This window comes from Tauraco erythrolophus, chromosome 1 (genome assembly GCF_009769465.1).
Source record: "Tauraco erythrolophus isolate bTauEry1 chromosome 1, bTauEry1.pri, whole genome shotgun sequence".
In the NCBI taxonomy this organism is placed as follows: domain Eukaryota; kingdom Metazoa; phylum Chordata; class Aves; order Musophagiformes; family Musophagidae; genus Tauraco; species Tauraco erythrolophus.
The window spans coordinates 41,914,731-41,932,410 of NC_141465.1; the positions used below are offsets into that span (position 1 = coordinate 41,914,731).

The following is a 17,680-nucleotide window of genomic DNA, read 5'->3' on the forward strand; positions in this document are numbered from 1 at the left end:
CCAGCTATTAATCTAACCTATTAGTACGTGGACAGAATGACTGATCCTGGTTTCTCCTCCCACATTCTCTATTCGTTTCTGGGCTGTTTTTCTATACAGCTAGTGTACATAGAAGATGTCAAAACTGGTATGTTATAGTTTTCTTCTCCTTCAAAAAATAAAATAAAAAAATAATATTTTTTTGCCCAGGGCAAAAATAGTTATTCCCATGGCAAAAATAAATATTCCCATAGCCCTGATCTGAATGGGAATTGTCTGTGTGGCTAAACTACATCACATCCGCTATATGCTGTGCTGGAAGGCAGTAATATTGAACGATAAACCTCAGTGGATCCTCCTTGTAATGCCATGCTTATCTTTCTGGAAATATTTTCTATAATTCCGTCTTTATTTTTCCAGTCTTTTGGCTGTTTCCCCATTTTTGTACTTCCTTCCGAGGTATCTGGATGGGATAAGATTCTGCTAAAGTATATTTATGTCATACCAGATTCCCCCATTGTCTTATCAGTATTATTTGACTTACTATCACATGAAATATGATATATGACTATAGATGGATATTTCCACCTATAACCTTGCACAGCTTAAAATTAACTGAACTAGAAATCAAGCCTATGGTGAGGTTTTGGGTCCTTTAGGTCTTCCCTGCAACTACAGGTTATACGAGCTATAAACTCAAACTCATCTTTTGTGAAATACCATGTAAATTCCTTGTAGCTGTGTCTATGGTTTAAAAATTGTAACACAGCTAGAAGTGTGAAATATGAAGCATGTCCTTTTATGTACTTTGAATTTATGGGGACTTCAAAGTTAGTCCTTGTTTATTGTCTGGTTTGTTTCACTTCAGAAATGGCCTGAACTGTGAAGGAAAAGGAGCTGATGGTATTTTCAGATAGGCACTTTATAGTTGTGCACTTTGCAACTATACGATGGGACTGTCTCTGTTGCCTTGAATGCAAAATTAGCTTGTTGATATGTGCCGCTACAGACAGAGGAACAGATGTAGTAATTCTGCTTTATTTACATGAAATCCCTTAAAAGGCATTTTCTGGCAGCATGCTAGGAATAAATACAGTATCAAATATAAACCACGCCGTGCTGTGTTAGCTCGTTCAGGTGTCAGCTGTGCCATTTAGATGTGGGCGAGAGGAGGGAGCGGGATTCGTCCCTGTCTCGCCCCCTGGCACTGGCCAGCTCCGACCGGTGCCCACTGGCCCATTCATGTCCGGGGAGCATGCCCACCTCCTTGCTGGAGCCTGAGGGCATGGGGCAGAGAGGTCCATGGCCTGCAGTGGCACCCATGGATAACACCCTTTCGGGAGACCTGGAGGAAGCTATCAGATGTCCCAATTTTTTATTCTTGTTTTTTTCAAAGTAGGAGCTTCTCTTACCTTTCTTCCTTCCCCCCCTCCCCACTTCACTTTCTGTGACTTAGAGCTCCCCTAAATTTAGGTTTTCAAGCTTCTTTTTCATAGCCAAGAGGCTCAAGAGCTTAAACCGAGACTAGGAAATCGTGAGGGAGATGGGGACTGTTGAGGTTGGGGGAGCTGCAAACCACAGAGAAGTTCTTCACTCAGATATAAGACGTGTTGAAGCGAGGCTGAAGCAAAACCCCATTAGCCTTTTGAGCTGGGAATACGAGAACTGGTGAGTGATACTGAGCTGGCTGCCACTCCAAGGGAAAGCTCTTCCTGGGGGACTGTGCCTTTTCCCCTTCCTCCCTCCTCCTTTGCCAGTGTGCAAAGGCTGAGGAAGGAGGTGTTACTCCTCTGATAGTCCTTGCTCCCCCTCACTACTTCACTTAACTAACAGGTTTTAGCCAGGCGGTTGCACATGTTAAATTGTTCCTTTTTCACTCCTTCAGGTATTCAAACTTTCCAGTGTGGGGCTAGGGATGTTTATTTGGCTTACAAGCAAGCAGACGTGCTAAGGATGAAATGCCTTGACTCTGAACTGCAGGCAGAAGTGGTGGGAGGAGACGCAGCTAATTTAACTTGGAGGATGATTGATGTGTATGTGTCAATTTCTATTAATACTCTTTTGAAAGCACTGACGCAAGTGTGTTTTTGCCCCCACCCCAACAGAAAATATAAATAGAAAGACAGCAAAACAATCCTATCCCTTTAATTCGCGGTACTTATAAGCATTTAAGCAAACTCTGTTGTTTGAGAGTGTCCTTCATAGGCTGGCAAAAAACAGCTTATGGTGGTGTTCTTACCACTTTAAGAATATCAAGATGCTCCGACAGATCTATCCGCTTACTGCTAAAATGTATGAAGCACAAAAAGCAAAAGTCACCTACAGGTAGACCTAGATAAATAGCTTAAAAACATACCATTCCCTCATGACAGCCATCCGTTGCGTGAAGAGAACTAAATGTATTTGTTGAGGGTGAGCTATAAAAGCCATGTTTAAAATGAAACAGAGTTGAGAGCCTGAATGCACAGCACTGTTATTCAGAAGTAGCTTTCGAGCAGAGAGTTTCACAGGGAAGGTGCTGTTTGGTTGGACACAAATCAGCAAACATTTAGCTGAAGTGTGAATAATTCAAGCGTGCGTGAAGAACCGTGCTTTCTGAAGAGATGAACTGCAAGAACAAAAAAAAAAATCTTCAAACGTTTGCATCAGCCTTAGAGGACAATGCGAGCAGCAGGATTTGAAACAGATTTGCAGATGCACTCTCTTTAGGCAGAGAAAATGCTCATTAAATGCAAGATGCTTCTGTGGCTCATGTGTTTGCAGGGAGGTAGAGGTTTGCAAGACTGACGTATCAGATAAAGTCAGAGTGGTTACCACACCGACGGTGTAGCAGCTGCATAATAAATGATGGAGAGAATCATGTTAGGCATGCCCACCTAACCTAACTTGAATCATGCAAGAGGGGAGCTGCTGGAATTCAAATAGACTTTCTGGTTCCCAGCAGTCGGCAGTAATAGAATGCTTTCAGGAAGATGACAGATGCAGGGGAAAGATGCTGTTTTGCACTATCTTGATTTGTTACGGCAGCCAACTTATTGGCATGATGGAGTGACAAGAAAAGCAGCTGGCATGGAAGGTAGGATTATCAAAGCTATTGTGTCATTATGAATGTAATTAGAAACTGACCATGACAAAGCATATGCTAGAACGAGCTGCTGCCGATGGCAGAGGATTTGTTGCTGAGGTCTTGAAACTCTGAAAACAACATTCCTCGTGCGAAATGGATTTTGCAGTTTCATTTATGTTTGTGTTACCCTTTCTTTACTGTTCGCCTCCAAGCCTGGGGAATCGCTTGCTTGAAAGAGAGTGTTGTGTTAGGATGAGACTGTATAAAGTATTTTCTAAGTCTGTGAAGCCTCAGGTAGATAGAAACAAACAAATGTGAAACAAGACTAGGAAAGGCTCCCTCTGATTCACTAGCAAGGTCTGATTGATGTATTGGCATATTCAGGAATCCCGAGGAAATGAAGATGCATGTACTGAATGTTTTGATTTAATGAAAAGATATTATTGCAAGTCCCTGCTTTATAGTTAGTTTTTCCTGACAGGTTTTATTTCCCATCAGTTTTTAGCTCTTGACATTTATTTGGTTGTTCGGTATTATGTAAAGAAAATACATCAATATCTCCTGCAGGGTTTCTCAACAACTCCAGCATCTGTTTCAGCTATTGAACTGTATTCACGTTTTGCCAACTTGATGCCTACCCAGCTGGTCTATCATTTCTCGCTTGATTACTGCTCTTAATTTCTCTGTATCAGCTTGTTTCAGATAGGATTTTGAAAGCTGTTAATGAGAAATGACAGTAACTGCTAAATTATTGAGAACTGAAGTATTCTTTTATTTTTGAAACATCAGCGAGCATTTTCATGTGCATTTTATTAAAATCATATTCCATGTGGCAGTGAGGTTTTCATATAATCATTGAATTTAGCTGTGAATACTTTAGATGAGTCACAAGTATAACTTTCGACTCACTATTTTGAGAAAGTTTGAGAAAATTTAAAAGTGCTTGCTTTGGTGTACGTATCATCTTAATATATGTTCCTTCCACCTGTCTGCCTCCCACCCTCCCTCACAACGTATATACTTTCTCTCTGTCATGGTGAGCAGTCATTAAGTGTATACTGTATATGTTGAAATGTATTTTATCACCACTAGGGTGAAACTGCTAAGCAGCTCCGAACAGGTGATCTGAACAGGTTTAAAACAGACGTCAGCTCTATCGGAGTGGGTCGCCCTCAATCTCAGAAGTAAAAGTGGTGTTTTCTAAATATAATGCAGGACTTCTCTTTCCTTCCTCTTCAGAGGTCCAACAACCATTCAAATAGTGCTCGATAGTTCACAGGACATGATTATGTTAAATTATTTGGGTTATTTTGACTTATAAAATGCTTTCTTTTCGTGTAGACTCCCTTCATCATTAGGTCTATCACTTTTTCCAGGGTGATGATCAAGAAATGTCTTGTCATGCTGGATATCCACTTTTTTGCCTTTATTTTAAATGACTTTGCTGGCTGTACTCTATGTAGTCTTGTCAAAAGGGGATCAGGCTATTAAACACTAAATGTTGCTGACTAAAACTGTAACAGTTTTAGAAAGATAGATGTTTCTAGATATACAGCAGTGAACCAGCCTTTAGAAGTTTGAAGGTAGAGATCAGTAAAACAGATATACTGTTAGCTAGTTTGGGCATTTCCCTGCTTTGATCACCTCTGAGAGGCATTTTAAATTATTTTGTAACTGCTGAGAGGGGAGATGTACTTATTAAAGGAGAGGAGCACTATGAGTTTTATATAGCCAAAAATAGTTCTGTAGTTTTGATGACAATAAAAAAAAATGTTATTCTATTTCAGTGAAGTTCTGTTAAATTTAACAATGGTTTGTCTTTGTTGATGACGCTGAAACCATAGAGAGAATAACCCGAATAAACAGCTTAAGTGCCATTCACCTTTTCAGGGTAGCAGTAAAACTGTTTTATATTGCATGTATTATATTTATACTCCCGAAGCTGCTAGTCGCTCCCTGTCTCAAGAGTGCTAGCTGGCTATCATCATGCAGCAGTTACTTAAAATGGTCTTTTCCTTGTGACACTGGTAATCGTAAGTGCATGCTGTCTGTGGCCATCATCCAGCTGACAAGAGATTTTATAGTTTGCTTCTGTTTTATCTATAGTATTTGGTTTCAGCTTTCTGTTTCGCTGGTGAATTAAGACGACACTAGGTGGAGCTAGCTGTTGATTATAAATAGAGCTACAGTAATACAGGCCTGTCTAATGAGCAAGCCCCTGTATGTAATGATTATTATTAAAAATAACAATTTAAAATGTTAAGCAGTGAGTTGGACTTAAGCCATGAAATTCTAGATCTGGTGGGGTCAGAGGAAACAATATCCCCATTTTCCTTTCCTTTTATTATTTTACAAGCTAGCAATCAAAGATGAGAAATAATAATAAGGAAAAAGCATTTACATTCAACAAAGACGGCTGGGAGGCAAAAGAACGGAAATAGAAGAAAAGAGAGAAGCAGCAATAAGAGCCAGCAGATGTTCCCACCACAGATACATGCAGATATCCAATTGTGTGTCTGTCTGTCTTTAGCCTGATGCACATAGATTTTTCTCTCGTCCTTGCATATAATCCTCTTTCCATTCTATCTTCCTGAATTAATTTATAGAGATGACATCTTCAATTTATATTTAGATGTGGGATTGATATTTTCAAATCTCTTCTTGGAAGGGTTATCTAAAAGGTGTGCAAGGGCACAGGAAGTTGTCATTTACATGTTGCCCAGCCATAATTAAGAAAAATGTAAAGGATTGTTTATTGACTGAGGTGGAAAATGGTTGTATGTGCTCTTTCACATTGTTCTGGTTATTAATCCTAGTCACAGGTAAGAGATCTGTAGTCCTAGGCAGTGTGACAACACAAACACGCACTCACTTCCCTACAGATTTACAGATATGTACCACAGATATAGTACATATATTAGTTCAACAAAGACGACAGAGAAATTGAGATATATGCTGGTACTTAAGTACATGAACTGAAGAGGGAAAACAGGAAATAAATAAGAAGCATGAGATGAGCACAGGGAAAGGGACAGGCAAAAATAGAGATTAAGGATATGAGCTGGAGCAGTCTGGTAGAGCAATGATAATTCCCATCAACATCTGTTGAGTGAATCACTTGCAAGTTCAGTCAATGTCTTGTTCTTACTGCAGTAAAAGGGAATTTGGGTAGGGAGATGCTCAAGTCAGTGAGGAAAACTTGCCTAGGAGGGAAATAATAGCTGCCCGATGCTCCAGGAGTAACAAAGTTTAGGAGACTGGAGATGGACCTTTTTGAATGTTGTCCGTAGAAACTTGAAATTTTAGCACTGAGCTGGACATGTGAGTTAGAATGGTCCTGAAAACGTGCTAGACAAAACCTAGTTGTGCTTGGACCTATTGCTTGTTGGAAAAGTCTTGCAAGAAAGCAGTGCTGCATTATCAACCTGAAGAGACCTTTTTGGTTATGAGCTGTCCAGTTGATGCTCAACAGTACAAGCATGTGAGGAGATCAGCTATGGTGGAGAAAAAGTTTATTAGTTTTACAAGATCATTCAGTATTTTATTGAGGCTAGGCTATGATTATTATTTTTTAAAAAAGTTTTAATGGATAGGCTTAACCAGAAACAAGATCTTTGAAATGTGTTAGAGTATTATTACTTCCACATTTGCTTCCTGTACAGCTTTGTCTGCTGGCACCCCAGGAGCTCATCCTGACGTGTTCTGAATGATACTTGTGAGCACAGAAAGATGTGTGTAGTGCGGTAGCTCTTGGCTTTCTGACACTGGTCAGCTGCTGCTTGACTCAGCTTGTGGTTTCTGCTGAACAAGGTGGAAATTCTGGATTAGAAATACCCATGGTGTGGGAAAGTGTCTGACTATCTCAGGCAAGGTTCATGAGAAGCTGAGCCAGGAGAAGGAGAGATGTACTACTCCTTCTCTCTGTCACTAATATCTGTCCATTTTAAAATCCACTGAAACGAGCAGGAGGGCAGGAGGAGGAAATGCTACATGTAGAATGAGGAATGAAAGGGCTTCAGGTATTCCATGAGACAGTCATTTGATAAATGGATGGTAATCACCTTGCAAAAAATGCATGAGGGAAGGCAGATGTGGGAGCCAAGCTTGTCTAAGGGATATTACCAAGCATCTGGTTGTGCACTGCCAAAAACCTTTCCATAAAGAAATATTACACGTAATTAAAATGTATTAATAAACTAAGTCTATTAGCAAAGGAGGAAATATTTTTGTCCTTTGAGAGCCAGTGTTCAAACTCTGTGTTTTTTTTTTATTTATTTTTACTGTGTAACAGAATCAGAATTGCTAACAATTTGGTGGGGTTGTATTTGATAATAAATGCTAAAGGATATCCTTTCTCTCCACCCCAGACTAGTGTTTTGTTTGTTTTTTTTTTTTCACGGAGGATTAAACCACCTGAAACCACCCTGAAATTATATAGTTTTAATCTCCATAGGAAATACTGAGATTTTCAGAAGCTGCTGGTTGTTGCTAAGCACCATGTTAACTTTCTGTGTGATGCTGGAAGGAGTGACGGACAGGGGAAAGACCCATCTATCCAAACAGCTGCTGGACTTTGGTCAGTAAAGACATCCAGAGAAAAGTGTGAGAATTTTCTGAAGGATGGTATTTTCTTGCTTCCTCTTCTCATCCTGGTGAAATGAGACCAGAAGATTACTGTATTTGAATTGGAAATAGCAAGAAAGACTTAAGCTTGCTGCTCCACTGCATGCCTTAGTGGGTGGATATAGCCCATCTCCTTCTTAAACTACAAGGTACAAGCGGTCTTGCATCTCCTCTACTCTGTACCACTAGCTCCAAAATGTCCAAGTGATTCACTGCAGAACTGAGGTTATGAATGCAGCTGTTGCGAGTCCTTGCAGAAATGTCCTGGACATGATACACCCAGGGATGCAGTCATGAAAGAGGGAGAGCTGAAATGGAGAGGTGAAAGAAGGGAAACCAGAGCTCTACCAGAAATGGGAGAAATATTGAGTAATAATGAATTTGCTTGTATCTTAAAAAAAAAACAAAAAAACCAAAAAACAAACGAAAACCACACAAAACTTTTCCTTGATGATCTGAGCACCTGTGGATCAGGATAAGGATGCAAGGTGCAACTGTTTACAAAAATCAGGAACATCCATCTGCACTGCAGTTTCTTTAGTTTTTGTTATCTTTAGAACAAATCTTAATCTTCAAAAAGGAAAATCAGAAGAGTACATCAAGATTAGGCACACAGTGTTTTTCATTAGTATCCTCGAGTTACCCAGCTCAGTGTTTTACGTTACAACGCTGTTCTTTACAAGGTGTTTCTTTCATTTGCATATCCCTAAAGATATTGCACATAGCACAACCAGTACTCTGACTTACGTGATGATACAGAAACTCAAGAGGCTGAAATGGTCAGAGAGAATTTCGGTTTTGACCGATGCTGAGAAAGACTTCTTTCTTCTTCCCCCCCCCCCCCCCCCCCCCCCCCCCCCCGCCTTCCCTCCCTCCCACCCGTGACTTGGCACAACTGGGGGGAAAAAGGTAGATCAGAAAAAGTTAAAGCAAAATTTGAACAAAAACTAAGCTACTTGAAACTTGTGTTTTCTTAATCTATACCTACTTTCACCTTCTCCTCTTTCTGTGTCCTTCTGACACTTAGGAATAAAGAGCATGCAGAATTTCTTTTATGGGGTCAACTTTTAGCATTCTCTCCTGATCACTTATATTGATCTGTTTCCCTGAAACTTAAAAGCCACACTAAATAAAACCACTACATGCTGTTTTCTCTATACTTTCTTTTCATGAGCAGCCTGTTATTTTTATATAGCCATTATGACAGTCACATGTTTTTGCAACAAATAATGCAAAGATATTGGGAAAAGGTTCATCATTTTGTCTTTTTCTTTTAGGAAAACCATTTATATGTTCCCACAGTATGCTTGTGTTTAACACGTCTTTTAACTCCTCGTGTTTCAAAATACCATCTATAGTGGGCACTTCTCTGTAATTTGATACTAATGATTCCAAAAGGTATTTAATGAACATTCCATAGGTTCAAACATCACTTTTTCAAAGGGCATGCTGGAATATTTGCGTTTTTGTTTAAATGAAGTGTTTTGTCAAAGACTAGACTTTTCACTTTGCAGGCCCAGGCTGCTTTTCATTTGCCGTTGGTCCGGTATGAGACAAGAACTGCAAACACTGAAAAATGCAACCTATTGTCTTCAGTAATGTTTGCAAGCCCTGAATCAGGTTTGATAGCAAGGCAGAAAAGTAAAGGTATTAAATAACTGCATATACATGAAAACTTATATTTATATTTTCCATAATGAATGGAATCTTTTAGGATGGATGCTTTGGTGAAATAATTTTGGTGCCATTGAAATATTTGGTGACTGAAGATTGAAATTACGATTGTTAAGAATTTCAAGAAGTTTGTGGTTTAATGTCTGTGAGGACTCTCAGACTAATAGTAAAATTTACTGACTTCTCATGTCTAAGAGGCCTTGTTTTAGACTACTGAAAAGCACAAGGGATTTTTTTTTCTTATGAAGGAGTTTGGTACTTAGCAAAACATTTCAAAGACAGTGAAATGAATTGCCAGCCTAGTTGATCCTATGATTAAATCTTTGTATGCATGTGTCTCTTCAGATATTTCCTCAGAAGCCAAGAACAAAAAGCATGTCACAGATGTTGGTAAATCCCAGTAACTAACTACATTATTTCCAGGTTCTGTTGTTTTTCAAAACTTCAGAAATAATGAGGATTAGATAAGTTATCAGTTATGATGCCACCTGAACCAAGATCAAACAAATCCTAAGACAGTTAAGGTTATGAGGAGGATCTTAAGCTTATAGAAGGCAGAAATTCAGATTGCCTGTAACTTGGCATTGTGTGCAAACCAAAACTGGCACCATCATCTGCCTTCAGAATGCGAAAGGTCAAATAAGGTTTGCTTCCTTCAAAGAAGCTACAATTTAATGTCTGTTAAGTTCTTTTAATGAGTTAAAAATGCTTTAAAGCAAGTAATACCCAATTGTCTGTAATAATACCTAACCTCACACCTTTCTTATAGGCACTGTTAAACTATATGGGCCCAAATGTGACTTCTAATCATCAGCATTAGTCAAAGTGTTAGTGTAGATAATAAAGGTCCCATAAGTTCAGGGAAACTGTATGTTGCTGAAGAGTATCTATTAAGATTTTTCCTCTGGAAACATGCAAACAAATTTTGCAAGAGTCCTTTGTGAAATTGGTATTTAGTATCAAATTCTATGTGACCTGGCTGACCTATGGAATAAACAGCAGCCCAGGCAGCCCTGTCGTGCTAGATGTATTACATAGTTTCTTAAATCCGCTAAGCCTGGGGTCTAGAAAGCTTATTAATTTATTGTTACTTAATGTGAATATTTTATTATTTATTGTATGACAACAACGTAAGTGACACTGACAAAGCATGGAGAGGAGTGACTTCTTTGCTCTAGGGAATGATATGTAATTACTGTGAAGGGTCTGCTTTATATCCTCAAAACAGATGCAGAATAACAGCTGCAAACCTTGACCAGCTGCAAAGCTGTAACGTACCCTAAGTAGAAAAGGGATTGCATTTTGTGGCCTTCTTGGTACTGACACACAACTTGAGGATTTTCCACTGAATGGTAATTGTATTTCACAGAGAAGAACTACCCATTGATGTTTCTGAGATGCCATGGAAACGCAGAGGTACCCATATTAGTTGTTGCAGCTTCTGTGTGAGCCAGAGATAGGTATGTCCTTGGGAATCTTTCATAGGTTGTACCTCAGTAGAAACACTGAAATTGAGAGAGAGGGAAAAAACATATGAAAGAGAGAAAATGTCAACTAATCTGTTAGATGTGGGAAAGGCAGAGGTGTCAATTTAGAGGATGAACTCTGCTGGTACTTCACACAACTCGTTGATATCTGCCAGGTCAGAACAGGACAGGTTTTACCTGAGTGAACAACCATCTCAGGACAGCTGTATGTGTTATTATAATTCAGGAGAGAAAAACCCAGGTATTTGCTTTGTGTTGCAGCATGGTTTTCTAGTTTAACACCTTGCCCTGGGATTTGTAGAAACATAGAAAGCACAATAAAACTATTGAGGTGCGGTGTATCAATGCTGAAATCGTCACTCCTATTTTGTACTCTGGGATTTTATTTGGTCTCAGCTCTCTCAAGTGAGTTTAAAGAAAACAGTAACCGATATTGATACTGCTGGACAGATCTACATTGACAAAACTGGAAAAGCAATTTTTTGTACCCCCAGTATAGGTATGGGACTGGCAAGCACTAGCCTTGCTTGTGTCAGTGCTCCCCTGGAGAGGCAGAGCAAGAACAACAGAGAGTGGTTTTAGGGGTGCTGATGCCTGTTTCCCACATGACTGCGCTGGGTGTAGGTGGCAAGATTGGAGGGGAGCTGGGGGGAAGGGGCTGCAGGGGTGGCCTCCATGAGAAGAGGCAAGGGATTGCCCTATGCTTGACACAGCCGGTTCCATCTGGTTCCACTGCAGGGCACAGCTGAGCCCCTCAGCCAAGACGGTGGCACCTTGGAGAAAGCCTGTCTAAAGAAGGTAAAAGCACTGTCCTGCGAGTGAGGGGAAAAAAGTGTGAAAAAGCAGGGGGAAGACCAAAGTCAGAGAAGAACAAGGGGAGGAGGTGCTCCAGGTGCTTGAGCAGATATTCTTTTGCTGTCCCTGGAGAAGACTGTGCTGGAACAGATACCCACATTGCAATCCATGGAGGACTCCACGCTGGAGCAGGTGGATGTGCCCTAAAGGAAGCTGCAGGTCATTGCGAGCCCACACAGAAGCAGATGTTTCCTGGAGGACTGTGGCCCCTGGGAGGACTCACGCTGACATGGGAAAAGTGTGAGGAGGAAGGAGCAGGAGAGGAGCTGGTGTGAACTGATATGACAGCCTCCATTCTCCATACCCCTGCGTCCCTAGGGGTGGGGGTGATGGGGGAGGACTTGGTAGTGTAGGAATGGAATGGAAAAATGAGGCGTGGGGGGCAGGTGTTATTTCAATCTTTTTGTCCTTGTTTCTCACTATCCAAATCTACTTTAATTGGCAATAAGTTAAATTATTTTTCTCCAAATTGAGCCTGTTTTCCCCATAACAGTAATTAAGTGATCTCTCTGTCTTTATATCAACCCAAGAGCTTTTTTTGTCATATTTTCCCCTCTATCCTGCTGAGGAGGGGGAGTGAGAGAGTGGCTGTATGTGTGTCTGACTGCTGGCTAAGGTCAACCCACCACACTGAGATTTAACAGGATTATTCCAAGTGAGCTTTCCAAATTGTCAGGAGGTAATGACTCAAGGTCAGTCATTTTTAGGGATAACTGGTACTAAAATGGATGGGTGTGGACCACAGCTGATACTTGGTAAAAAAAGAAAGGTTGTAAAATGAAACCTCTCTCTGTTTGAAGCAGTGAGTCACTCCAGAGGTACTTATTCTGAACTTGCCCTAAAAAGACAGATGAAAATACATTGTGAAAAGGGCGTTATTAGTAGTTTAAAGCCACTGTAAATTGTGTGCATCTGAACTAAGAGCAGAAGCACAAGGAATTACATTTGGGCGACATCAAGAGTACCTTGGCTTTGCTAATGTTTTTGTGTACCTGAGAGAGATTGCATGTATCAAAATTTTTCATTGTCTGTACTTGTAACATGACCGAAATGTGAGTTTTAACCAGTTCCAAGGGTATGTCCTTGCTTTTATCTACTTAAAATTGAAGGAGATTTGCTGCAAAAATTGGTTACAGCCTGTGACTGTGACAGGCTGCCCATTTGAAAGGGTTAAAAGAAGAGAGGAAAAAAAATTACTGAAAATATAGGCCACAATCACAGAAAAAGTAGTTTATTTCCTTAAAAAAAAAAAAAAGGGAAAAAACCCAAAGAAGTACTACTTAAATGGGTGTTTGTGGCATTTCACAACACACTGGTTGTACAGATATTATCTATTGTTTCTAGTGGAGTTAAAAAAAACAATCAGGCATTACAGCATTTGGGTTGTTTTGTCATTCTGAGATAATCAGTGAAGAGAAAATACATTGTGGCTTCAGGTTGACAAGGTTTTAACAAATGTTTTACTGGGCTACTAGCAGATGAAGGAAGAGCAAGCTGTCATTTGCAGGATATTGAAAGATGTCTACCATAACAGCATGTCTTGGTTTCGGCTGAGACAGAGTACCAGAGTACCTAGTACTTTTTAGTACCTAGAATAGTGCTGTGTTTTGGATTTAGTATGGGATTTGTTATGAGAGGAACGTTGACAATGCTGATGTTTATAGTTGGTGCTGAGAGATCAAGGATTTTTCAGCTTCCCATGTTTTGCAAGTGTACAGCAGGCTGGGGGAAGCATGGCTGGAGCAAAGGTCCCAAAACTCCTAGCTTAGGATTCTAGTTCACACTAAGGATTGAGATCCGAATTGGCCAATAGAATATTACATATCGTGCAACGTCATGACCAGTATATAGATGAGGATTGACCAGGAAGTTTGGGTCTTTCCCTCTTTTCTGATCGTTGTTCGGGGCTCTTGCTTTTCTGGGATTGTGGTGTTGGGACATCTCTGTTTCAGGATCCCAAGATGGGCTGGATGTTGGTCAGTGAGTTGCAAGCAATTACGTTGTGACTCACTTGTTTGTATGTATTATTATCACTCTAATATATTGTTTATATTTTTAAATTATTTAAATTTTATTTCAATTATTAAATTGTGCTTATCTCAACCCACGAGTCTCCTTTGCTTTTCCCCTTTAATTCTCTTCGCCGTTAGCCAGGGTGGGTAGTGTGAGCGGGTGGCTCCGTGGCATTTAGTTGTCAGCTATATTAAGCCATGACACAGGATGTATTCTGGAGTTTGTGTTCCTTTTCCACTGTTGGTCACATGATCCAAGTTTGAAACAATCCATTTGTTCAATAAAAGTGTTTTCTGTAAAAAGGAAATTGTAAGCATGAGGAGTGATTGGAGGTGGGAGAGGTTCTGTTTGGAGGTTCGTTATGTTCAGGAGCCATGTTGGAGCACCCAACTGGAACCTTCTGTGAATGACATCTGAAGACAAACTGGTTTAAACTTATAATATTTATAATATTTATTTTGGGAGATGAGTAAAAGGTCAGAAGATATTATTTATGTGCAGAGAGCGTTACTTTGGGATTATTTTATCTTATTCGTTGCTGATTTCAACCCTGTGACTTGGAATTAAAAAGCTTTGTTTCCCACTGTTGGCTCTCTGAGCTTCAGACATTGACAGTCTGACAACACCAGGCTCCTTTCTGTCTGGAAAACTGCTTGGAGTTCCTCTTCCAAGATTTCACTGAAAAATGGGAAAAATCTTGTTTTAGTCATTGAGCTTGTAGGCCTTAAAAAGGAAGCATAACTCTGCACAATGGAAATGTAAAGGGCTTTGGAAATACAAAGGACCACAATTCCTTTGTTGAGAGCAAGGCAGATTGATATTCATTTTTATTTACTGGTTGATCTTCAGATTGTTCAGCAGGACAGTAGTGGTTTTGGCCCACTCTTCTCGAATTTGTGAGATGGATGTTATTTCTGGCTTCTTTATGTGTAAGTTAGAGAACAGGGTTAGGCATCAAGGTGAATGTCAGCATTCAGTGGAAACACCCATGGGAATCTGGCTTTGCTTGGATCTCTCTCCTGCCTTCAGTGAAATGGAGTTGGGAGGAGTCAGAAAACTGGTTAGAGAGGACCAGGTTCATGTCTTCATTTGTTGCTTCTGGAGGCCAATCAAAGATTATTTATGGAAGCCTGGCATTACTTTCTCTGTTTGTAACCAAAGAAATTAAATTACCCCACCCCATTACTGGAATAAAATGTTAATCTTCACTGCAGATGCATTTTCAGATAAGATCTGTGATGTTTCTTTGTACACTGTGGCATGATGCTTAGCACCTGTAAGTCATTTATCTCGCTGATTATGCTTGCAAGTAGACTGGAATGGTCCAATTCCTTGTAGTAAGTAATGAGCTTCATTGCTCAAGAACAAAATAAGTGATATGCAGTGAGTTATTATGGAACTTGAAAATTCGGTAAAGGAAAGCTCATCTATACATGAAGCAGGATTAATTTCATTAATCACATTCTTCCATTAGCATAGTTTCCTAATTTTTGGCTTGTTCATTCAGTTTTTTTTTGATACTGCGTTGCTTACAAGGTTTCACTATCAAACATTTTGATTCTTAATATTAGTACTACTACAATTTCAAGAATAAAGTAGGGCTTTAAGTACCTACTTAATTAAGCCAGAAAAGGTCTGAAGAAGTGAGAGATTTCTTTTCCTGGCAGGAGAAGGAAGGGTAGGGTGAGACACACCTAAAATGAAACTGGTTTAATTCCTGTTTGTAATCATTATTTGAAGAACATTAGTCCCCTTATAAGTACAGAGGGAGAGAAAAGTTATATGTGGAAAAGTTACTTGGGTCTAAAGAACACATCAAAGGGGTCCATTTTTGTGTATATTTAGAAAACGACTGTCTCTGTGCATTTTGAGTGATTCTCAGCATGGTGCTGTCATGGTGCATGCATTCAGCTCAGAGCAAGAAAATGAAGATTCAAGCCCTCAAAGATTTGCTCTCTTGTAATCCTATTTACTGCCGTTTAAGATCAAGTCTGAAGTTTAGTATTACAGTAAACGTTGTTAACCCTGGAAAGTAAACAGCGTGAGAGTGATGGAGATTTTTCCCCTCAGGAGAGTGGATAGGAGGAGAGAGAAAAACCTTGAATAAAATAATTAAGATAATTAATTGTTTCCTTTTACCTACTCAAGTATTTTATTCTGTGTTTCTGAACACTGAGCATTACATGTCCTCTAGCAGAACAGTCCTCAGAATGCAGATTTTGTACTGTTAGGAAACGCTGCATGTGTGTATGCAGGGAGGTGAACTGAGATAAAATATTGACAGGAAACCATTCCCAGACAGGGAGATGCTACGCCACACTGAAACACATGCATATGATTGATGAAAATGTTACAGGTGAAACTATGAAGCAGCCTTGCATCTCATGCTTAGTGTTTGAACGTCACAAGGTGCGTCATTTGGAATCGATGCTCTCTGTTTAGGTCTGTCTGAGAGCATAAAAGAGATTGGTGTTTACAGAGGAAGAGCCCCTGAGTCCATCCCAAGTTTCATCCCAAGTTCTTACCTCTGAAGTGGTAGAAGCAGTAAGTTCACTTTCTGCATCTTCTGTCTTGAAAGAATTATAGAAACTCATAGTGGAATACCTAGACTTGCTCCTTTTGAACCAATGTTACAGTGAGTATGATAGAGCAAGTATGTTTCTGTCCTTTATAAGTTCTCCTAAAATACAAGAACAAGAATATATCCAGTGAAATTGAAATGCAACGCCTTGAGAGTGGTAAAAGAAGAACCCTTCTTATGCCATATGTTTCGTCTTTGGAACTCATTGCCAGTAGATGGGAGGTGAAAAAAGAGTCACAATTGAAAAATTTCAGAAAGTACGTTTAGATCCCAGTTTGGTTTAACTGACAAACTCAGTTTATTCAGCATTTATTTGACCTTTTTTTCATCCCTTTGGCATCATCCAAATGGTAGGCTTCTATCCTCTGTGATCAACGTTACAGAAGATACTGTTTAAAATCAGCCGACAAACCGAAAATCAGGAACACTCTTTTTGAGGCTTGTCTAAATCAATTGTTTAAGGGTCCCATGGTCTTTATAAAATGTCTTATAATGCCTGTAGGTAATATTCAAGATCGAAGGTGCCAGTAGTTAACATTTATGTTAAATTTAACTCATATCATTGTCCGGAGACATAAAAGAAACTGGCTGTTGAAGCTCTCATATAAAAGCTAAAGTGACATACCTATTTCATGCATCACGTCAACCTGTTTTGCATGCCACCATCATCCTGCCTGAAGTTGTGCAAGATTAGAGTCAAGCCATGCAAAATGAACAAACAGGACAGGTATGCTGCTGCCACTTTGAACTGTATGTATCACATTGACTCTTCTGTCAGATATACTTAAACTGGAAAATAACCAGTGGATGTGAAATGCACGCACACGGAAGGTCTGGATTGCCTCCCAGCCATAGTCAATAGCTGTGGTAGTGTTTACTGTTATGTAGCATCGACCAACCTCTACAGCCAACCCACTCTGTTATTAATATAATTGTTGAAAATGAGTAATTCCTTAGCTCTTGGATTTATTTCAGATTCGTGTCTTCTCTATTACATCCTGAACCACCTCTTCCTCCTTGTCAGCCCTCACCGCAATTGTGGACATCCTGGCTGGAGCTACCCCTGTGGGAGGACTGTCTCCAGCAAAGACATCTCTACCTGACCATATTGTCTGGTCCTTCAGTAACATGTAGCTGTATTTTGAGCTTGCATACATATTCTCACACATAAAAGCAGTTGTTTAATTACGCATTTTTAGGTTACCGACAGAAGATTTAAATAAGAGAAAGAAGATTTCTTTGGATTTACTTTCTCTAATAACTTAAATATTTTTTTTCCATGTTTGGAGGATACCTTGTCTGCTTCTTTATAGATATTTTTAGTACAGCAGGGGAACCTGTGGGTCACTGTGGCATATTCTCTCAGTTTAATCTGCTGTCATTTATGCTAATGATGCTTGT

General features: G+C 39.7%; 1 protein-coding gene across 1 annotated transcript in view; it reads left to right on the top strand.

The window, feature by feature from the left end:
- The first annotated feature begins 2,958 nt into the window (after positions 1 to 2,958).
- DMD (dystrophin) overlaps positions 2,959 to 17,680 on the top strand; it is a 1,192,425-nt gene continuing 1,177,703 nt past the window's right edge. The window contains exon 1 of the mRNA XM_086608718.1: positions 2,959 to 3,055. Within this exon, the coding sequence (XP_086464844.1) occupies positions 2,959 to 3,055 (97 nt within the window). The remainder of the gene's footprint in view (positions 3,056 to 17,680) is intronic.